The 23,723-nt window shown below is 39.3% G+C and overlaps 2 protein-coding genes across 15 annotated transcripts in view; one reads left to right on the forward strand and one right to left on the reverse strand.

The window, feature by feature from the left end:
* The window catches only part of sh2b3 (SH2B adaptor protein 3), a 208,700-nt gene extending 192,456 nt beyond the window's left edge, over positions 1-16,244 (forward strand). For 8 of the 10 annotated variants that reach the window (XM_069933367.1, XM_069933368.1, XM_069933369.1 and 5 more), the window contains one exon: positions 12,153-16,244. In XM_069933367.1, the coding sequence (XP_069789468.1) occupies positions 12,153-12,445 (293 nt within the window). In that variant the 3' untranslated portion in view covers positions 12,446-16,244. Of the gene's footprint in view, positions 1-6,239; positions 6,416-9,785; positions 9,882-12,152 lie in introns of those variants that run through there. The other 2 variants (XM_069933375.1, XM_069933373.1) reach the window with 2 other exon arrangements.
* Positions 16,245-22,242: 5,998 nt separating this feature from the next.
* Positions 22,243-23,723, reverse strand: part of atxn2 (ataxin 2) — a 151,368-nt gene continuing 149,887 nt past the window's right edge. For all 5 annotated transcript variants that reach the window (XM_069933386.1, XM_069933383.1, XM_069933381.1 and 2 more), the window contains one exon: positions 22,243-22,852. In XM_069933386.1, the coding sequence (XP_069789487.1) occupies positions 22,821-22,852 (32 nt within the window). In that variant the 3' untranslated portion in view covers positions 22,243-22,820. The remainder of the gene's footprint in view (positions 22,853-23,723) is intronic.

Below are 23,723 nucleotides of genomic sequence, written 5' to 3' on the forward strand. Positions count from 1 at the left end.
TGTCTGTTTCTTTGTGTTCTCAGCAAAATGCAACCACTATTTGCTTGATAATTTATTCAATGCGGTTAGTAATTTGTAGGTAATATCAAAATTGGTTGTTTGGAACACAATAAAGAAAGTTATCTTAGATTACAACAAGAGAAAGATTAAGGAGACTGGGACTTTATTCAATGAAACGTAGATGGCTGAGAGGGGATTTGATAGAGGTATTTAAAATTATGAAGGGAATAGATAGACTAGACGTAAGTAGACTCTTTCCCCTGAGGACAGGGGAGGTTGGAACAAGAGGGCATAAGTTAAGAGTAAGGGGGAAAAACTTTAGGAGAAATGTTAGAGGAGGCTTTTTCACTCAAAGTGGTGGCAGAATGGAATGATCTTCCAGAAGAGATAATTGCGGCAGGGTCCTTCTGTCTTTGAAGAGAAGGTTGGATATGAGGGGGTTGGAGGGTTATAGGCAGAGAGCGGGAGCTAGTGGAGTTGTTCAAGTGAACCGCCACGGACTCAAAGGGCCGACATGGCCTGTTTCCGTGCTGTAAATGGTTATATGGTTAAGATCTAGATTAAATGAGAAAGTGGGCCAAGAATTAGCAGATGAATTTAATTCAGACGTCCAAAGTGTTGCATTTTGAGAAGTTAAAACATGGCAGGACGCTCAAGTGTGGTAGAACAGAGAGAGCTATGGATATAGGCATGCATTCCTTGAAAGTGGCCTTACAGTCAATTGTGAAGGCGGCTTGCCTTCATCAGACAGGGAAAGAGATAGGACACCATGTTACAGCTGTCACAAGATGTTGGTGAGACCACATTTGAGTATTGTGTACATTTCTCAACACCCTGCAAGAGAAAGGAGGTTATTAAGTTTGTAAAACTGCAAGAGATTCATCAAGATGTTACTGGCACAGGTGGGGGGGGGGCTCAGGTTTATAAAGGGAGGCTGGATAGGCTGAGTTTTTTCCCCCTGGAACTTAAGAAGCTGAGTGGTGATCTTATTGAGGCTTATAAAATAATGTGGGGCATAGATACGGTGGATGTCACAGTCTTCTTCCCAGGGTAAGAGATCCGAAAACGAGAGTGCATAGGTAAAAGGGAAAAGATTTAAAGGGTTCCTGGGGACAACTATTTCATAGAGGGTGATCAGTGCAGAGGTGAATACAATTACATTTAAGCAACATTTCAATTGATTATGAAAGGTTTTTAAGAGGAATATTAGTTAAATACAGGTAAATGAGATTAACTCAGGTAGAAATCTTGGTTGGAGTGGACAAGTTGGGCCACAGGGCTTGTTTGTGTGCCGTGTAACTATTAGCTTCCTATTTTATAAATCCATTGTCAAGAATGCTTGCAGAAGGAATTAATTTTACAAGGATAACTGGTAATAGTAGAGTTTGACAGTCTTTATAAATGATCTGTTGGATCAGTGTAATTAACATGAGCTAAAACTCTGAATTTTAGAATTCTAAAGAAGCATTTTTGGGTTAACATGCCCAGTGCAGTCAAGTGTTGTTGCAATTCTTAGAAATTTTAATTAGAAGTCAGAGCAATGGGACATTTTGTAAAGTCAACTTTAAAACACGGGATTTACTTGCAGTCTCTAACTATGAGAGCTAGCTACCAGTCCAGTTCAAGTCCTGTTGCAGCCAATTACTCAGCCACTTGCCACAACTGGGATGAGTTGTGTCATTTCTGACCAGGCTTTCTCAGTGTGTACTGCTTCATGATAAAGATTTCCACCTGTTACTAAGTGAAATCCAGTGATCAACTCAACATGTACAAACAAGCTTCCTTCCTGTTACTGAAACACTGAATGGTACTGGCAGTGAGCGTGGAGTGGTCCATAGTTGTGATCACCTCTTCCCCAGCTAATGTGATGGGAAAAGCACAGAGAATCATATTTTAAATCCAATTCTTATCCTGTACCATTTTAAAAAACAAAAATCATTATGCATTTTGCTGAATCCAGTCCAAATTTTGAAAAGCCCCTCTGCATGTCAACATATTTAAAATTTGAGAAATTGAGTAAAATTATGAGATGCATTGAATAAAAGTGGAGAAAAATGCAGATGGGAAGAAAAGTCAAAGTTCAGATTTATTGTCAGAGTGGATAGATGACATCACATGCAACTCTGAGATCCTTTTTCCTGTGGGCCATGCAGAAGGAATGGCAATGGTAAAGAAATCCAGCGAGAGCAACATATCTCAGAAAGACCCAGTTAGATATTGGGGCCGAGAGGATTTGCAGTAATGGGCTCAGAGGCAGATGGAGGAGATGTCCAGAATCTAAAATTGAGCAGTGTTGGCAAGCGCCAAAGGCAGAGAAATCAAAAAGGAAAATTAGTAGCTACTTTTTCGAAAAATGATGAGGGAAGAATAACTTTGTTAAAATATTCAGTTGTCTCCAAAACAAATTGTTCTAAGCAGATAACATAAATACCTCTAATCTGTCTGAAGTCTTTCTAATAAAGCATTATAGAGCACCTTTCAAGTCTCTTTCGAGATGTTCCATAAGATTTGAAATGTTGAAAATGTAATGGCTAATTTGGCCAAGAAAGTTCCCAATCATAACAATGTGATGGGGTAAAGACATTAGTGTCAGAGAGAAATATTTGCCATTGTTGCAAGAATATTACGGGATACATCACCATTTACGGAGCGGAAACAGGCCAAGTTGGCCTTTCGAGTCTGCACCGGTTCACTAGAACAACTTCACTAGCTCAAACCTCCTGCTCTCCGCCAATAACCCTCCAACCCCCTCACCTCCATGTACACATCCTTCTCTTAAAGGACAGAAGGGACCCTGACGCAACTATCTCATTTGGAAGTTCATTCCATTCTGCCATCACTCGCTGAGTGAAAAAGCCACCTCTAATATTTCTCCTGAAGTGTTGCCCTTCACTCATGGCCTCTTGTTCCAACCTCCCCTGCCCTCAGGGGAAAGAGTCTGCTTATGTCTAATCTATCTATTCCTTTCATAATTTTAAATATCTCTATCAGGTCCCCTCTCAGTCGTCTACGTTCCAATGAATAAAGTCCCAGTCTCCTTTATCTCTCCCTGTAATCCAGATGCTGTAAACCAGGCAACATCCTTGTAAACCTTCTCTGCACCCTCTCCACCTTATCTATATTCTTTCTATAATTTGGAGACCAGAACTGAACACAATACTCCAAACCTGGCCTCACCAATGTCTTAAACAGCTGCAGCATCACCTCCCAGCTCCTATATTCTATACTATGATTTATGAAGGCCAGCATACCATATGCCTTCTTAACCACCCTCTCTACATGGGAATCCACCTTCAGTGAACTCTGTACCATAACCCCCAGGTCCCTTTGCTCCTCTGCAAACCTCAATGCCCTCCCCTTAACTGTATATGTCCTATTCTGGTTATTTTTACCGAAATGCAACATTTCCTTGCTGGCCACTCCTTTATACTTACCCTCCTTTCATTGGCCCCTTGGCCAATTAACCCCCTCTCTCTCTCCAAGCTCCTCCTCCTCCTCCTGATAGTCACCCGAACTCCAGTCGCCGCCGCCTCTGACTCACAGCCCGAACCAAGTATATATTGATAAGCTGAGATGTATTTCCAGGAATAAAGTTGTGCAAAGATCTTGACCAACTGCCCAATGCTGCATGACCATGTTTGGCAAGTTTTCAAATGTGAATTACATCTGCATTTTATGCAAAAGGTATTGATTTGCTAAAACTTTAATTCAGTGTGGATCGGCAACATCACCTCCTCCTTGCTGACCACCCACACAAGCAGCTCAGGGCTGTATGTTTAGCCCCCTACTCTATTCCCTCTACATTCATGATTGCATAGGCATTTTCAGTTCCAATCCAATCAATAAATAGGCTGATGATGCCACCATTGTTAGCCAAAAAACGAAGACGAAAGGACCATGCAGCTGTGTTCATTGATGGGACACCAGTGGGGAGGATTACTTCTTCAGAGTCACTTCCTCAGAGTCCACATTATCAAAGAACCTCTCCTGGAGCCAACACATTGAAGCCACTGTGAAAAAGGTACATCAATGCCTCTAGTTTCTGAAGAGATTTGACATGTATTCGTCAGGGTCAGCGCCAAGGGGAGGGGGGCATTTGCGGGCATGGACCTCCCCAATGAGGTGCTGTGCCCCCCATATACTCTTGGCCATCGCTCTCTGTCAGACCCACTAGCTTGATACATGCTAGTGACTTTCCATACAATAAAAGCAGCACTTTCGGCTGCTACACTAGAGGGACAGAGGTTTACATCAGTTTGGCAGTAGTGCACCAGCACCAACCCCACCCCGGCTGAGCGAGTTTATGACTGTGGCCCTCCCAGTTATCCTCATGCCCTCCGCTTGTACTCGTTCCGGCATCAACCAGCTTCAAGTAATTTTCAAACTTTTACAGGTATACTACAGAAAGTGTACGGATTGATTGCATCATGGTTTAGTTTGGTAACTCAAGTGCCCAGGAATGGAGAAGGCTGCAGCAGGTGGCAAACCTTGCCAAGTCCATCTTGGGTATTAACTTCCCACCCATTGAAGACATCTATGTGAGATACTGCGTCAAGAAGGCAGCCAATATCATAAAGGACCCCCATCACTCAGGCCACAATCTTTTCTTTGTTGTAACCTTCAGGCAGAATGTACAGATGCCAGAAGTTTGGTACCTTTACATACAAAACCGTTTTTATTCAACAGCTTTCTGCACTATTGAAGCTTCTCTTTTTCTGCAACTGTGGATATGTATTTATCCTTTATATTTAATAATCTCTTTGGCATATTGTGATAAACCTGACTACCTGTTTGACTCTAGTAAGTACATTGTACTTGTGTGTATGACAATACTCACATTACTCATGGTGCAATATCTTATTTGCAGTAACAAAATACCCATTTGTTTTGAATTCATAGTTAAAATGTAGGCTGCTTGAAATATTTGGCCCACTGCAACCTACATTTTGCATTCCTGGCTATGACTGACTTCACTATATTACAGTCTTTGATGTAGAAGATAATGTAGGGTAAAAGGTGGGTGCAGGCATATTGTTTTTGCCAAAACTGTGGAGATTTCAGTTTGTGCCAACAAGATAGTTGATAATCCACCACCTCCTTGCTGCATTGACACAATGAACAGTTGTAAACCACTGCCTGGTGTTTGGATGTGGAACAGCCTTCTCTGGTGCTTCAAGTGTATGAAAATGTGAACATTATTCAGTCCACCTGGCTCATTCTCTCCAGTTCCAGGCCACGAATTTGCAGTGGAAGTACAACTCAGAAAATATTATCCTACACTAATTTTGCATAGGGTTAGATTTTCTGACCCCTTTGTGAGCATATGACTGAAGTCCTTTTACGCTGCAATGTTGTAATCTGCTTTCTTGATACTACATCACAATAATATACTTAATAAAATGATCATACAAGAGGAGGGTATTGGTGAGGTTACAAAATAGCTTTTGTTCCTTTTGAATGTTTTCTCCAACCCTCTTTTGTTATTTGATTGGTAATCTTCCAAATTTATTGAATGGAAACTGCCCTAAATTGATCAGTTGATTTGGAGTACCTGAAATCTATTAACTTCAGTAAAGGGCCACAGGAGTTATTCCAAATCTTTGTATTGGTCATATATTTAGAGTATCTGATACAAATTACTGTTCACATTCTAAGCATTCTGGCAGTTGTTCTACTATTTACGGTACAGGAATACCATTTTATTGGGTTTCAACAGGGTTTCAACAACATCTAGCATTTACAGACTGGTGACAGGAAGTAGCTTTGTAGTTTCGGGAATAGGTGAAACTTTTGCAATTCTTTCTTCTTCCAAATTCAGTAACTATGGTGTATAAGTAACCACTTACCACAACCCCAGCTTTAGCGTAACTTTAATGTACTGTGTGAACTTAATTTCTGACAAAGCGATCTAGTTTATAAGAAGCATGTAAGCTATAGTACAAGAGAATTAAACATTGAACACAGCAATGGCAGATGAGTTGGCTGTTACTTATGGCTCTTGAGTCCGATGTTTTCCATTCTCTGAGTCTTCATGGAAGGTATTCAAGATCATTCAGCTAAGATGTGCACACAAGAACTAAGGGGGGTGGGGGGAGGCCACTCAGTTCCTCAAGTCTGCCTGCCATTCAACATGATCATAATTGATCTGCTTCTGGCCTCGATTCCTATTTTGTGCCAGTTCTCTGTGGACCTCGATTTCTTTGTATTTTAAAAATATATCTGTCCCTTCCACACATCAGGTGATCCAACCTTCATAACCTTCTGGAGGTAACAATTTCAGAATGAACAACTCTTCCTATACTCATCAATTTAAATGACTGCCCCCTTGAAACCATGTCATCTTGTTCCAGACTCTCCCAATTGCAAAACATCTATCTTGTCTCAGAGTTTTGTGTCAATAAGATCATCCTCGTTCTTCTAAATGTCAAAGGTACGAGCCTTTAATGTGAAGTAAAATGAGCAGAATGTTTGTAGCTCCAACCTATTATTTTACTGCTCAAGACCTGTCAGTACTTAATGGGGAGAATATTGCCTTTATGTTACAGAATCCATATTCTAGTATTAAGAAATCTGTCCCAGGAGAAAGGATTCATGTTCATGTGCAAATGAACTGGTTGTGTCATTTCTGTGTGCCATCGCCACCTGCAGGGAATGTGAGGAAAGCATCCCAGGCAGCCAAATTGTGTTGCTGTGTTCTCAGTGCATATAGTAATAGTTCAACAAACCCATCCCTGATGAGGGCTCACATTGACCAGCTGAGTTTCTCCAGCATTGAGTTTTTACTTTTTATCTCACATTTATACTGAGCATTTAAATATTGGATGTAATTAAGAAATTCCATCTTAAGGCCTATTGAAATTAACATTAAAAGGATTTCCATGACCTGTAGATTCCATTTTATTGTCAGAGTACATACATCGTAAACAATCTTGAGCTTGAGATTTTTTTTTCTGTGGTTGAGGCAGAATTAGCACTTATTTGAAGTGCAAAAAAACCCTGACTCAACATACACAAACTGCAATAGAGATAAAAGATATCCATGAAATACAAACATAAGTCCTTAGTCACCGATTGAATTTGTTGTTGAGGAGTCTTGATGGTGTGAATCTTGTGGCACCTATACCTCTTTCCTGATGGTAGCAACAAGAATGGAGCATGTGCTGGGTGGTGAGGGTCTTTGATGATTGCTGCTGTGCTCCAACAGCAGCATTCCCTGCAGATGTACTCAATGGTGGGGAGGGTTTTGCCTTGGATGTCCTGGGCTGTGTCCTTTACGTTTTGAGGGATTTCCACTCAGAGGGTATTGGTGTCCCCATATGAGACTGTGATACAGCTGGTCACCACTTTCCACCACACCTCTGTAGAGATTTGCCAGGGTTTTTGATGTCATACCAAACCTCCACAAACTCCTGAGGAAGTAGAGGTGCTGATGTGCTTTTCTCCACACGCCATTTGTGGATTGGGACCTTGAAAGATCCACTAAGATAGTGACTTCCAAGAACTTGAATGTATTTAAAGAGATGTATTCAACTTGCTTCACGTGGCTTTAAGGAGGTGAAATGTTACCACATAATGATTATTATGCTGGGAATGTCAAAGTCAAAAGTAGTACCTCTCCTCTACCCACCCTCTCTCCGTCCAGGTAGCGTCCCATTCCTTTTTCTCAATTTCTCAAGCATAATTGATTCAGCCCCTAGGGTGACGTCTTCCTTTCCAGAACATCGAAGGTATCTGCCTTCAAAAAGCATGGCTTCCCTCACATCTGTCTTGACCCCCTCCACCCCAAGACCGGTCGGTGGTTTTCAACCTTTTTCTTTCCACTCACATACTATCTTATGTAATCCCTAGGCCATCGGTGCTCTGTGATGAGTAAGGGATTACTTACGGCGGTATACAAGTGGGGGAAAAAAAGTTGAGAATCACTGCTCTAGACCCAATTGTTACAGAAATATTTGCTTGAGAAAAATTGTCATTGCCTATTTCCTTTGAAGTTGTGAAACCGTGCACATAACAGTGTTTTTCAAACTTAATTTCCATTCACCTACCACCTTAAGTAATCCTTATGCTCTGTGATTAGAAAGGGATTACTTAAGGTGGTAGGTGAGTGAAAATAAAGTTTGAAAATCACTGTCAGGACAGGATTCCCCTTTTCCTCACTTACCATTTCACTAGCCTCTGCAGTCAACATATTGCTTTCAGCAATTCTGCCACCTACGTGATCCCACTACCAGAAATCTTCCCCTTCTGCTTTCTGCAGGCACTGCTCCTTCCAGACTCCCTCAATCAGTCATCCTTTCACACTAATCACTCTCTTGAAATGCGACATGTGCCCACACCACCTCCCCTAACATCATTCAGGGCCCCAAACAGTTCTACCAAGTGGCAGAACGTTAGTGCAATGTTAATACAGCACCAGTGACCTGAGACAAAATCTGGTGTTGCTTGTAAGGAGTTTGTATGTTCTCCCCATGGGTTTCCTCCCACACCTCAAAACCATATAGGGTTAATTGGTGTATTTGGGTGGCACAGGGTTGTGGCCCTGTTACTGTGCTGTATCTCAAATTGGTTTTTTTTAAATTAACACATGCATCTGCAGGGGCCATCTAGTGCTCCCATTGTGGCTTTGGTGGAAGGAGTAAAGACCTAGACTATTTTTAAAATGGGTAACAAGTTCAGATGTCAGAGGGATTTGTAAGTCCTTGTGCACAATTCCCCAAAAGGTTAACTTGCATGTAGAGTTGGTGATAAGGAAGGCAACTGCAAAGCCCATGTTCATTTCAAGAAGGATAGCATATAAAAGCAGGGATGTAATGTTGAGGCTTTATAAGGCATTGATCAGATCACCCTTGGAATATTGTGTATAGTTTTGGGGTCCATCCAGAGGGAAGGATGTGTTGGCATTGGAGACTATCCAGAGGATGTTCACGAGAATCATCTGTGGAAGGAAGGGGGTATTAGAGTATATGATGGCTCTGGGAGTGTACTCACTGGAGTTTAGATGAATGAGGGAGGGAAATTCATTGAAACCTATCAAGTATTCAAAGGCCTGGACAGATGTTAAAAGTTTGTTTCCAATGGTGAGGGTTTCTGCAACCTTGGCCTCAGAATACAAAATATTCCATTAGACAGTAAGGAGAAATTTCTTTACCCAGAGGGTGGTGAATCTTTGGAATTCATTGCCATGGACAACTGTGGAGGCCAACATTGTTTATATTTAAGACACAGATCCAGAGTACGGGGAGCAAGCGATTGGAAAGGATAGTGAATCTGGAATGATGGATCAAACCCGATGGGCTGAATGGCCCAATTCTGCTCTTGTGACTTATGGGCAGATCTATAGAACAGACAAAAAAACACAAATGCAGTTGAGAAATTCTCTTGATTATGAGAAGTAGATTTCAAAGAATGTATCGATTTACCTTGGGGAATTTTCCACACAACACACGATGAGGGTCAGCACAAGACACTATATAATAGTTCAAAAAAAGTAGGTAATCACTAGCAGCTTGAGAATCCTTAGGAATGACCCTTAACTACTGGGGCCTTGTTAGTGATGACCACATAGAATCATATCTTGTAAATTGATTAAAAGTTAAAATAAGCTTCCCTTGTATTCAACCAAGGATGTGTGGGGAAGCACCAATGAGTATCCATTGAAAATAATTTTTTTATTACTGTAAAGCAGTATTACAATATTAAAATGCCAAAATTATGTCTTTAGTAGCAACAGGAATTTCCTGGAGGATTATGACTTTTGAGCTCCTTTTCTCTTTTTAATTAAATAGCACTGTACCTAGGCTGACAATTCCTCAGTGAAGATAACAAAGGAACACATGGTGAAAATAAGAGGAAAATCCCTTGCAGTCTCTAATCCTTTCCTACTTGGTCAGTGGTCACATCTTGTTACTTGCTTACACTTTTGTCAGATCCTATCTTTGCAGAGTGAAAAGCAATCTTAAATATAGACGCACCTTTTTCATCTGTCTCTGAAAAACAAATTTTCTTTATTGAAGAGCATGCTTCCTGAATAATATTATGCAACTTTCAAGCTGCGGTAAACAACATCAGGGCAAATTCTTTTGCATAAAGCAATTTGTATTCTCTTGGGCTGAATAGAAGATATTTTGTACTGGAAACAAATACCTGTTGCTCCATAAGGAAAGTTAAACATGGCAGTGGTTATCAGCTTGTTCTGTTCGTGTCCAGTGGATTATAAACAGAAACATGATTGATCACAAGATATCTTGCTGTTCAAAATACAAAGTGTCATTCATATTAAAGTACAGGGGTTAATAATATTAAACAGTTGTAGCAGAATTATTTAATCGCATTTGCACTGATACTGTTTATTGCAGCTTGGAAATTGCTTAATGTTTCACTTGTTCCAACACTGGTTGACTACACTTAAAGTATTATCCTAGAAGAAACTGTCCAAATACAAGTCTGTTTGATGCTTTCCACAAATTGATCTACAGTAAACATCCCATGTTTTGTTTGAAATAAATGGAGAAAACACATGATATGGAGGAGTTGATGTTTTTTTTAAAAAATCAGTGGCAGGAGAAAAGAACAAACAGCCTGCAATGGTAAGGCAGGCATGGACATTGATCTAGTCTAAAAACAAATAAAATTGATGCATATTTTCCCACTATCCATTGACCTTGCAGATTTCTAGATATAATTGTTTAATATGTGAATGAGGATGGTGGTTGTCATTAACTCCCTTTAGCTGCTGAATTAACGTACATTTTAATGGATTGGAGGTTTACAATGTAAACTCTTAGAACCTGGAAACTATTTCCATTTGGTCCTCTCAATGGTTGGTGACAAGATTTATTTTAAAAAAAATTAATAACATGAAAATTGTAAATCAAAAGTATAACCATAATTATTTTCTTATCACATTCAACGATTAACAGTTAATCCATTTCTCATAATTAGCCAAAATTAATGTTGAATAGAAAAGTTACAATTAACATATAAAAAGGGATATCAATGAATATCAATATCAATGAACCCTTTATAAACCCTAATAATCTAACCCCTGCCTGGTATCTGAAGATCATTATTCAATTCATATCTATATAATTTATACAAGTTGTGGTAATATTCCACATCAAACTTCAGGCAAAGATTTCTTGCTTATCAGGTGATGAGGAAATAATGGGTTCTTCATTCTTCCTACTGAACATCTTGGGGGTCAGATCCTGTTACCAATGGTAGTCTATCTTATAATCCAATTTGGATCCCATTTCTTGTGTTCTGCTGAATTCTGGAACTTATTAGTGTACAAATAAGAGAAATAATGCCAAATTGTCTAACTTTTCTCAGGTATTCCAATTGCATTTATCAAATGGAATACGATGCAGAAATTGTGATCTTGAATAGAACTGCTACTCAATTGAGCTTTGTCTTTACAGCCCCCTTCTTAGGTTTATGGTGGAACAAACCTTAATGTTGAATGATTAGTTCAAATTTTAAAACAGTTGTTTTTGTTGTCTTTTCCTACCTCCCCATTACACCTCTTTGGTGGAAGAAACAACATTTAGTCCCAGAGTATTGAATGATGAAAAATTACATTGACAAAATTCATTTGGAAAAGATGGTTTGCATTACAGGAAATTGTGATTTGTGGCCAGATCAGCTACATAGAGTTAGGTGGTGCATGCTCATTTCCAACCTCCCAGCACTCCTAATGGGATATCAAATGAGCTGTACCCTTCTGTCAATATTGTTGGAAAGTGATCAAATATGAGCTTTGCATAATATCAATAAGGAAAATCCAAAACTATTAACAAAGAATCTAACATCAGAGGTATCCCAGCTGGCTATTTGTGTGACTTCTTGGTAGAGGAGTAAATGTTTTAATAATCAGTACATTTAAAAACCTGCACTTTAATGATGAGAAAATTGAGATTAGTTTAAATAATCAGATGTGTAATAAGTTTTTGTAATGAAACATCAAATAACATAATGGCTCAGGTTATGTATAAATAGTACAGCAATGTCAGGAGCAATGATAATGCAAAGATTATGGTGCTTTGGTTAAAGATCATTGTTTGTCTATTGTGAACACAATGTGTTCTGCTGTAATTTGAATTTTCCTATTGCAGAGTCATGATCAGTGATTCCGATTTATTTTCTTTCCTAAGGATCCTTTCCATCAAACAGTACGCTGGTGTTGCCGTTTTCTGTCCAGCGCTCAAACTCTGAACCCAACCTTCCCCAGTTGGGTCCTTCCAGCTGTAGTGTATCAGAAGCTTCGCAAGCTGGACCAGACCAAGTGTTTCACACAGTGCCGCCTTCCGAGGAATCCTTTAGTGGCCTGCGACGCAGTGGTTCAGTTGTTGTGCCAACCAGGCACCAACGAGACTCAGACTATGACATGGAATCAGCTGCCAGGGGTCATTCGCGGGCCATTGACAATCCATACATGTTCCTTTGAACAGGTCAGGTGGACATATTTGATAAATCAACACTGAAAATGGTTCCAGGTTTCCTCTGAAAATATGAATGTATTTGCCTGTTTCAGGGTGGAGCAGAAGAAAAAGATGAGAAACCTTCAGACCAAACCCTTGTTTACTCTGAAATGCATTCTTTCTATTAGGGCCTGTTGAAGGGTCTGTTTACAACATTCACTTTTCTCTTACATTTTTTTCGTAAAAGCTTTAACTGTGTCATTAGTTATTCTTGTACAATTTGTACATATGTATTGAATAAATAGTTTAAAAGTACTACTTCTTACAATATTATTTCCATTAATCAAACTAAAATTTACAATACAAACATTTACAGCATCTAAAGGCTCATTTGCATCTAATTTTAAGTTTAGATGTTTTAGTTAAATGCCTGAAATTAAGAACTCACTTGCCTGCTCTTTTGCAAAAGCTTAACTGACAGTTAAGGATTGTAAACACTAAATTACAGGTGGAACTTGGTTTAGTTTTCTATTATGGCTACTGCAAAATTCAATAAGCGGTTGGGTATAAAGGTTTGGTTATATTTAATGACACTGAGAAAGTCAGGGATGTTTGCAAAGGCTAAAAGCATTGTTTAAGGCACAGTATAAAGAATAACTTACAGACAAGTTCATGCAAATACTCCTTGGGTAGCATCAATAGGAAGAAAAAGTCAAGTTTATGTTCTTTCAAAAAAAAACCAGGTATTCTTTTACATAGTTAGGTCAGTTAAGTATTTGTAGACATTCTGGGCCTGATGTACTGGGTGAGTGAAAGTTTAGCTTACTTGATTGGGGAGGTGAGGAATTGGTGTTGCTGAGCAGATAATCATACCTATTAAGACTTAAAAAATGTTTAGTTTGCTACATTAACTTAATGCTTTCCTCTTGTTTTATGCTTCATGTTGTCCTACTGAAACACTTCAGAAAGTGCAAAATCAGTATAACTGGTCATTGAGTAAGAAAATGCAACACTGAAGTAACATGAGACAATCTCTGCCAAACAAGTATTGGCTTTTTTAGAACAGAATCCTAAAGAAGCAACAACTTTTTGCCCATGAGGTGTGCAGCATATAGTCTTAGGACACCTTGGCCTAACTCTAAGCTCTAGTTCTTCACTCTATGACCCACTCTTACCTGGAACAGCAACTTGATTTCCAAAGATGGCCAAGCACAGGATCTCTCAATTTTTTTAAAAATTGGAACAAAATTACGTAATCAACCTGAAACCTACCCTTTCTCTCCATCAAACAGAATGGAGCTGTACCTTAAGTGTCTGGATTTCCAAATGCTGAAAACCTGTAGAATGTTGGAACCCAATGATGGAGGATTTATTGGCCAGTCAGCAATTAGAAACTGTCACAGGTGTAGAATGGCCCCAAAAACTTTTTAAACCATTCAATAAGATTATAATAGTTCCAATTTGGTCTCAAAACTGATTTTCCCATACCCTTTAATTCTCTCATGTTTTGAGTCTGTTAACCTTTGCCATAAAACTCTATTCCAGATTGCTGGGGGTGAGTCCCACTTTGCTTCCAAATTTAAATAGACAACGGCTTTATTCTAAAATTATAGTCCCAAGTGTGAGATGCAAAAGAAACATTATGTGAGCATCCACCTTAATTTCTTGGAATTTTATTTTTGTAACACCACTTCTCCTTGTTCTTCTAAACTCCACTGAGTACAGGTCAACCACCAAAACCCAGGTTCCAAATGACTGCATCAGCACTGCCTCAAATTTAAATATATCCTTATGTACAGAGGAAATTGTATGGTCTTAACAGCATCTTAAAGTTCCATCAACATTTTCTAATTTTGGATTATTAATCTGGCCCTCTCAGCAAAAACTGCACTTTGTTGATTTGTCTGCAGAATGATGGTGTGTATCTATTGGTGTTTAGAATAAGCAGTTCATAAATTGTAACGTGTAAAGCAGTGTCAAACTAATTACAGGAAGCACAGAATGTATTCCTGGTCAAGGTGATAGAGCTTGACATTTTATCGTGGCCTATTTTCTTACTAAATTTGAATCAAGCTTTTAACTTGAGTTGATCAAAAATGTTATCTGTAGATTGCTTATGGTCAGAATTGAATTCACTGAAGACCACTAGTTGAAAATAAGATTTCAAATGCATAAATGCCTCAATCCGTTTAGTACTACAGGTACACGATCCTTTATCCAGAACCCTTGGGGGACAGTGTGTTCCGGATTTCGGAAAGCCCACCCGAATTGTGTTGCAGTATCCACCCCCATCGCCTACCCCAACTGCTGGTCTCTACTTGCCGGATTTTAGATGTCCGGATAAAGGATCGTGTACCTGTACAACCACAGCATGCAATTTGACAGTAAATTAGTTTTTAAATATTTGTTTCACATTGCACATTTGAGTCAGACATTAATTATATTCAGTTGGTTAGAAGACATCTAAAGGAACCATTGTTTAATAGATCTTTGCATGAATGGCTTAAATACACATAGGAATGAAAATGTTGTTTAATCTTTCCTGGAAGAGTGCTTTGACATCATGGGAAGACAAACCCTGTTGGACTTCCAATAAAATTCCTGGTAAATATTGTTTTGAGGTTTGCAATCGGCAGCACAGGGACTCGGTAGGTTGCTTGTACAAACTTAACAGGCTGCATAATCCCTCCTTCCATCAATTTTGCTTTATTCCACTGCAAATTCTGGTTCACCATAAAGTTCTGAATATTTCTTGGTTATTGTGCAAATTATCCACCAAATTGTACAGGGGGGGGGGGGGGGGGAATGCACTATAAATAACTAGATTTGAACTTTGACCTTTAAATTAGTTTTTAAAGTTAACTGTAATTAAAATGACAATCAGTTTCTCTGAGCTACATAATGAGGGCTCATTCCTTCACTTAGAGGAGCAACTACAGTGCAAGCAAACCTGAGATCTGCATAAGCCCCAATGTCCCAAAAAGTACTATGTTCATCAAATTGAACAAATTCTGGAATGTTAAAACAAGTGTTAACTGTTGACCCAACCAGCTCATACCTTAAAGGGCCAACAGCAACTCCAGCATCTTAGTGCAATGTGATTGGTTCTTACTAACTCACAGAAATACTTGCCTGGTTCAATTCAACAATAATTTAGAATACCCACATCCATGAATAAACAAAACATTGACAAAAATGTGTTCCACTCAAAAAATATCTCCTTACCAATAAGATTTGGAGGACTCTTATACAATTTAATAGTAGTTCTGGAAACACTATTTTGTTAAATGTCTTTTGCATGAACTTTGCCTTCAGTTTCTGTACCAGATGTTCTTGTATTTCCAAATCATTACACCAATGAACTGTAGTTCAAAGCCTAGAGATCATACACTACAGGTATGTGACATTCTTAAATGTCCAATGTAAAGAGAGCAAGCTATAAATTAAATTTGGTAGTCAAATGGTTATTTGAATTTAAAAAATGTAATTTATCATTTAATTTCAAATGTTACTAGGATGAAAGAGTGTAATACAAAACAAGTTTTAAATTAAAATGTATAAAATCAAATTTCCTTCAGTGGATGCTGCATACAATTGAAAGTGTACTTGCTCTTTATTCACGATGGGGAATTACATCACGAAAACACATGCTCAACAAGATTGTTCTCCTCAGTTTGTTTGCTCTCTAGATTAAATTTATTCAGACCAGTCATGGAATAGAAATGCTCATATCAAGTACCGTGGATTATTAACAAATGTCTGATTTTACATCTGATACCTGCTATGCTGTACCTTTGTTCATTAATAAAGCTATGTCCAAATGTATCATTGCTCGTTTTCTTCCTAGTTGATTCTACTGGAGTCAATTGTAAACTGCATATAGAGATAGAAGAAAACCAACTACAACATTGTTAAATATTTAGCTGTGCCCAATGAAACAAAACCCATTTAACCCACAAGTTAAACAAGATAATGATAAGATTTATTTTAATTCATGGCAATTAGTTTAAATATGTTCTTTTAAAAAAAAAATTGCTGAATCAAATCAATCCATGTAACATTGATTTAGTCCGTGAGATACTGCTTAATAATCTGGGCATCATTGCAGGAAGCTTCAGCTTCATGATTACTGGTGCAGTTTTGTCCCATAGTTATGGCCACCTCTCTTCTCTCATGAAGCACTTCCTCAGTTCAGCACTGGAATGTCAGCCTGTATGTTTTACTCAGATCTTTCCAATGGGTACACCTTGCAATTTTGCTTCGAGCTGGAGCAACTTCTGCTCAAGCAATATTAAAACCTGGACAAATATGTTCAGTGTCTCACACTCAAAGTACTTGTACAGAATCATCCTGCACATAAAAAGATAGCAGGAGCTTCACTCTGCATTTTGCAGTCCGATATATTTCACAACTGAGATGAAACTCTAAACTGGCAAGATTGCAAGAAGTAGGCCCATCGAGTCTGCTCCACCATTCTTATCATGTCCTAATCCATCCTTCCACGCCCCAACTTTCTCCCCCCAAAACACATGATGTCCTGACTAATCAAATACCGGTTAGTCTCTACCTTAAAGACACCCAACAACCTCCCTTCCACAGCTGCTTGTAGCAACAGGTTTCACGACCCTTTGACGAAAGAAAATGTTCTCATCTGTTTTAAATTGACAACCTTTTATCTTGAAGTTATGCCTCTATGAGGTCTCCCTCATCCTTCCGTGCTCCGAGTACAGTCCAAGAACTGTCAAACATTCCTCTTATGCTAACCCTTTCATTCCTGGTATCATTCTGGTAAATCTTTCCTGAACCCTCACCAACGCCAGCACGTCTTCTCAAATAAGGTTCCCAAAACTATATACAGTACTCCAAGTGAGGTTTCACCAGTGCTTTATGGAGTCTCCACATTACATCCTTGCTCTTGTATGCTATTGCTCTGGAAATGAATGCCAACATTATATTCACCTTGTTCACCACCTTCAAGTTAACCTTTAGGATATCCTGCACATGGACTCCCAAGTCCCTCTGCACCTCAGAATTTTGAATTTTCTCCTCATAATAGTCTACCCATCTATTTCTTCTACCAAAATTCATGACCATACACTTTCCAACATTATACTTCATCTGCCACTCTCTTTGCCCATTCTGACATCTCAGGCTCCCTGCAGCCTTTCTGTATCCTCAGCACCACTTGCTCTACCACCTATTTTGCTAACATCTGTAAATTCAGCCAAATCATGATTTATCCAAATCATCTAGATACAATGCAAAAAGCAGCCCCAACAAGAGGTTCACTGTAAAGCAAAGAACCATAAGAGATAGGTTGAATAACCTATTTCTGATCCTATCGAGTCTGCCCTGCCATTTAATCATCAGCTGATTCAATTTTTCCACTCAGCCCCACTAACTACCCGGCCTTCTCCCCATCACCTTTAATGGCCTGGTTAATCAATAACCCAGCCTCCATAACTGCATGTGGCAACAAATTCCACAGATTTACCACATTTTCCCCATATAGAAGTGGACACCTGTCAATCCTGAAGTTGTGCCCTCTTATGCTAGGCTCTCCCACCATGGGAAACAATGTTCTCGAGCAGGATGATGATTTGTAAAAAGAACTATAGAATGAACCATTTAGTAGGGCTGTAAAAAAAATTGGAAGGGGCAGGTGACAAAAAGCAGGAGCCAAGTTTAAGGATGTAGAGATATTTGTAAATTGAAGCAGGTTGGCAAAGCAAAAAAAAAATAAAAAAATTGATGTTACATAGAATTATTTAAAAAGTCAAAAATATACATGAAAATAGTGAATGGAATGTTGGTTGGGTTTTGAGTAAAAATAGGGAGGTTAACGTGCATCTTAAAATCCTGTTTGAACCATGCCTAGAGTAGAAAAAGCGGTTCTGGCTTGGAGGAATAAGTGGCATAAAGTTATCAAAATGTTGCCTGTGCTCAAAGGCTTAAATTACCAGGAAATATAAAATTTAGGCAAGGAGACCAATACTCTGCTCACAAGCACACAAAAATGATGCAATTAGATCTCCAATTAATATACATGTGGTGGCCAGAAGGGGGCATGAGAAGGCCTTGGCAAGTTGGATTAAGAAAAACTATGACTTCTATACTTGTGTGAAGAACAGAAGGATGAAAAGGATAAAGGAGGCAACGTGCCTGGAGACGGATGAAATCCTAAAGGCATGCGTTGTTTCAGTATTCACCAGTGAAAATGAACTTGGTCAAGGTGAGCCCAGAATAGAACAAGCCCATGTGTATACCATATTGGGATTAAGAAAGAGGAAGGGCTGGATCTAAAAAACATTAGGAGTCATTGGGACAAGAAGGGAAGATTGGTGGGGCAGTGGCAATGACTTTTGCATCCTCCTTGGAGGATTGAAGAATGGCAAATGTTGTCCACGTGATTAAAAAATATAGAGAATCTTGGGAATTACAGACTAGAGAGTCTTACATCAATGGTGGGCAAACTATTGGAGAGGATTCTTAAGGGCAGAATTTACAAGCAGTAGAAGTACAGTCTTTGCAGAGATAGCATGGCTTTGTGAGGGGGTCATGCCTCGTGAGGCTAATTTGAGTTTTTTGAGGACGTAACGGAAGAAATTGATGAAGGCTGGGTGGTGTGTATGAATTTTAGTAAAGATCCCCAATGGGAGACTCCTTCAGAAAATCATGAGGCATGGGGATCCATGGAAACTTGGCTGTGTGAATTCAGAATCGATTTGCTGTAGAAAGTAGTAGTGGACAGAAAGTATTCTGCCTGACTAGTGGAATTCTGTGACCCCAATCTTTCTGCTTTTTATAAATGACCTGGACAAAGTTGAGGGATGGGTCACTAAGTTTGTGGATGATACAAAGGTTGGAGCAGGTGTAGATAGGGTTTAAAATTGTTGCAGGTTACAACAGGAGGTAGAGAGGATGCAGAGTTGGGCAGAAAAGTGGAAGATGGTATTCAATCCAGATAAATGTGAGGTGATGCATTTTGGAAGGTTAAACTTGAAGGCAGAGTACATGGTTAATGGTAGGATATTTAACAGTGTGAAAGAACAAAGGGATCTTTTCCCTCAAAGTTTCTGTTCAGGAGTTGTGAGGTAGTGTTGCAGCTCGATAAATCTCTACTTAGACCACACTTAGAATATAGCATTAAGTTCCGGTCACCTTATTTCAGGAAGGATGTGGAACCTAAGGAGAGGGTGTGGAAGAGATTTACCAGGATGTTTCATGGATAGGAAAAATATGTCTTATAAGACAAGGTTAGCAGAGCTAGGGCTTTTCTCTTTGGAGCGAAGGAGGATGAGAGGTGACTTAATAGAGATCTACACGATCATGAGAGGCACAGATAGTCAGCCAGCACATTTTTTCCCTGGGCAGGAGTTGCAAACACCCGAGGACATCTGTACAAAGTGAAGGGAGGAAAGTTTAGGGGAGACATCAGGGGTAAGCTGGTTGTGGGTACCTGGAATGGTGCTGGAGGCTAGAAAAACAGGCATTTAAGAGACTACAACCCCTTTTTACAGACGATTAAAGCTCCTGTTCGGCTCCGAATCATGAGTCCTCTACTGGCATCACCTACGGCTCCTACAACGCTTCCATCAGCGCTGTGTCCGCTCCATCCCCAACATTCATTGGAATGACTTCATCACCAACATCGAAGTTCTTGAGCTGGCAGAGTCCGCAAGCATCGAATCCATGTTGCTGAAGACCCAACTGCGCTGGGTGGGTCAAGTCTCCAGAATGGAGGACCATCGCCTTCCCAAGATCGTGTTCTATGGCGAGCTCTCCACTGGCCACTGAGACAGAGGTGCACCAAAGAAGAGGTACAAGGACTGCCTAAAGAAATCTCTTGGTGCCTGCCACATTGACCACCGCCAGTGGGCTGATATCGCCTCCAACCATGCATCTTGGCACCTCAGTTTGGTGGGCAGCAACCTCCTTTGAAGAAGACCGCAGAGCCCACCTCACTGACAAGACAAAGGAGGTAAAACCCAACACCCAACCCCAACCAACCAATTTTCCCTTGCAACCGTGCCTGCCTGTCCCGCATCGGACTTGTCAGTCACCAACGAGCCTGCAGCAGACGTGGACATACCCCTCCATAAATCTTCGTCCGCAAAGCCAAGCCAAAGAAAGACAGGTATCTGCCTTTAGAGCACTTCACCTGGTTGTGTGAACACATCGAAGGTGGATGGGTGGGTGGGGGGTGGGGAGGTGTGTCTGAACTTACCTGTCTTTAATCTGCCACGGTAGGTACTGTCAGAGATGGCCTGTAGTACACATCCCACCTCTTTTGCTTCGGGAAGCCAGTTTGCTGTGTAAATGGACTGATCGACCCAGATTTTCTTCTGTACTTAAGCCAGCTTCCAGAGACAGATCGTGTAAAAAGGGCTTCTTAGACATGCATATGGAGGATTATGAGGTGGCTTTAGTTTCTTTTGGTGGGGGTAGGGTGGTGTGTGTGTATATTTTAAACATAAATAAAATAGGTCAGCACAACATTGTGGGCTGAAGAGCCTACGCTGTGCTGTAATGTACAAATTTTAAAAGACATATAGTCTCTCTATAATTAGACCTTTAAAATGATCAATTACCTATAATTTGAAACTTAAAAATACAATGTTCTGAAAGTTACCCTATTCCATTATTATGTTTAGTGTCCGTTGCCCTTAAGACCAAATTATTTCCAGTACAACTGCTAGAGAACGAGAGATCTTCTTAAGCCACATTCTCAAACTCCTTGTTTATTGGATTCATTCAAGGTAATTTAGAATAGACATTCTTCCTATAATGGTAAATTATATGCAAAAGCCAAATAAATCTTCCACAAAAGAACCAGGTTGATAGAGAGGGTAGTAAACTAGATTACAAAAATAAACATCCTTTTTAACATACGTAAACAAATGTAGATTAAGAAACATTTTGAAATAATATCAACTTTAAAGCTACCCTGCCATACCAGATAGAAAATAATGTTTAAATTCCAGACACCTATAAGTATATCCATAACAAGCTGACCCCCCACCAACCCAACACAATTATAAAGATAAACTGAATAGATGATTGTTTCTATTTCTTCCCCATGTCAATATTTTGGTGATCTATTTCCCAATAAAACAAGTGTTAATATGAGCAGCCACCAATATAGAACAAATTATACTTACTGTAAACCTCCACTATAGCAATAAGTTGTCGTTTAAAACATCAAGAATGTTATTGCAATTAAATACTTGCTCTGTAGTAATTGATATTAACTATATTTTCTGACAAATGTTCACCCTCGTTTATATTCTGCATGTACTTACCAATTTCAGGCTATGTCAGGACTTCCAACAGTTAATGAGCTGCTTAAAAAAGTGTTAGAGTTGGATTGCCTTTGTGATAAGATTTGGCATAAATACCTATGATTTAGTGAGGCACTTTGCAAATGAAATTTCCCTTAAAAATAAAACAAAAAAATGCTGCTTTACTTACATTCTTGGTTTTACCAGCCAATGGTAATGACAGGTAAATTATGTTAACACCAATACCCCAGCAAACAGGGGCCTCTGCACATTTGGATCATCAAATCATCTATGGAACAAACATCATAATTGTCAGATTTAACCAATCAAAATATTCAGATCTGCAAACCTTTGAAGACCACTTGCAGGAATCGAAGAGAAACTACACTCTTGTCTCATGGGAGTTTAACTTGATTAGTCGCTTATTAGTGAATGGTACATGATCTCTATAATGAGCCAAGCACCTTTTCACCTGCAAATTTCCTTCAATTCAGTTAAATGAACCATAAATGTGCATTAAAAACTTGAAATGTATCACATGATCAGTTTTTAAAACTTTTTATTTTTTTGTTTTTTTTAATTTTTTTAATATTATCTACAAAGTAAAAGTTTTTAACTTAAAAGTTACACCACTGTCAGGTGACAGTGCTCTTCTCCAAGCAACCTCTATTCATAAATAATCCACCAGTTCACAACCGGATTTTGTTATAAGATGGAGTTCAAGTTTGGTTAGAAGCAGAGAGTTCTGGTTTCCCAAATCAGGATGGCTTGCAGCAGGAACAAACAACTTTATTACTTCTTTCACCATGAGAAGTTCATAACTTAGAAGGGTCAGGCAAAATAAATAAATTCCAGTTATTGGAAAGCAGATTTTGGGCATTCTGTAGATAGGACGCAAGGATCCCAGAATTTTCATAATTCTCATTTCTTTCTCTTCAGTCCACTTCCTCTGAACAGCAGCCATTGAATCACTTGATAATGACTGGAAGTTATGTGCAAGCTCATTTGTTTAGCACGAGAAGACAATTTTAATACTCTGTGCTTGTGGTTCCAGGATGTAGGGTGGGGAAGGGTAAGTATCTTCAACCGGCCCAGGCTGTTGCTTTACTGTAGAACAGGACTACAATTGCTGATGTTGCTGATGGGCTGGCACTAGTGAGAGATGAAAAGAAAATTGCAGGTTAATATTCCCTCTGTAATATAATTTCAACTGTCCGTCAACCCACTTCCTCGTCGTGGTTCAACATTACAAACAATACTTGCAGACAAAGTTAATTTGCAACTACAGCATAACTCGGATTATCCAAAATCCTCTTATTCAAAATTTTTTTTTAGAGCTGAACTGAGTGGGGACGTCAGGCTCCCAGCACCGGCAGCAGCAGATCTCGGGCTCCCAGCACAAACGGGGTCTCGGTACAGAAGTGTCGGTGATGGCCACCATTTTTTTAAAGGCAGAATTAAACATTATTTTAATGTTTAAAAAAGCATTTCTTTGCTGTTTATTGTTGTTTAAATACTGTTACAAGTGATTTGCTGTTGCTACGTAAAAAAACGACCAGTTCACCAAAAAAAGCTGTTAATCCGAAATAGACCTGGTCCCGACCATTTGGGAATTGTACAATTCAAGCCAAACATTCACGAGGGGCTAGTAAAATCTAGACATCAGAATAGGTTTTCCTCCTATTCACACAAAACCCACTGCTGTGCTCTCAAGTTTATTTATCATCTGATAGTACAAGTACAACCTGACTCCGGTTCTCTGTGCAAAACACTGCAAACACATCTACAGACGTAACACATTCAGACAAATGATACATGAGCACAGTACATGTATACTGTGACAGCATATAGATATGTTTTTGGGAGATAAATAGTGGCAGGTATTTTAGTGTAGGTCACATACAAACACTTTAAAACAATCTTATTTAAAATACTGGAGCTCTGCTAATGCAAGACAGATCGGCCCCAAAGCCTTTGCAAAAGCTTTGGAGAGTGCCCAAGAGACTTCATGTTTACAAAAAAG

The sequence above is a fragment of the Narcine bancroftii genome, chromosome 4 (genome assembly GCF_036971445.1).
Source record: "Narcine bancroftii isolate sNarBan1 chromosome 4, sNarBan1.hap1, whole genome shotgun sequence".
NCBI lineage: Eukaryota > Metazoa > Chordata > Chondrichthyes > Torpediniformes > Narcinidae > Narcine > Narcine bancroftii.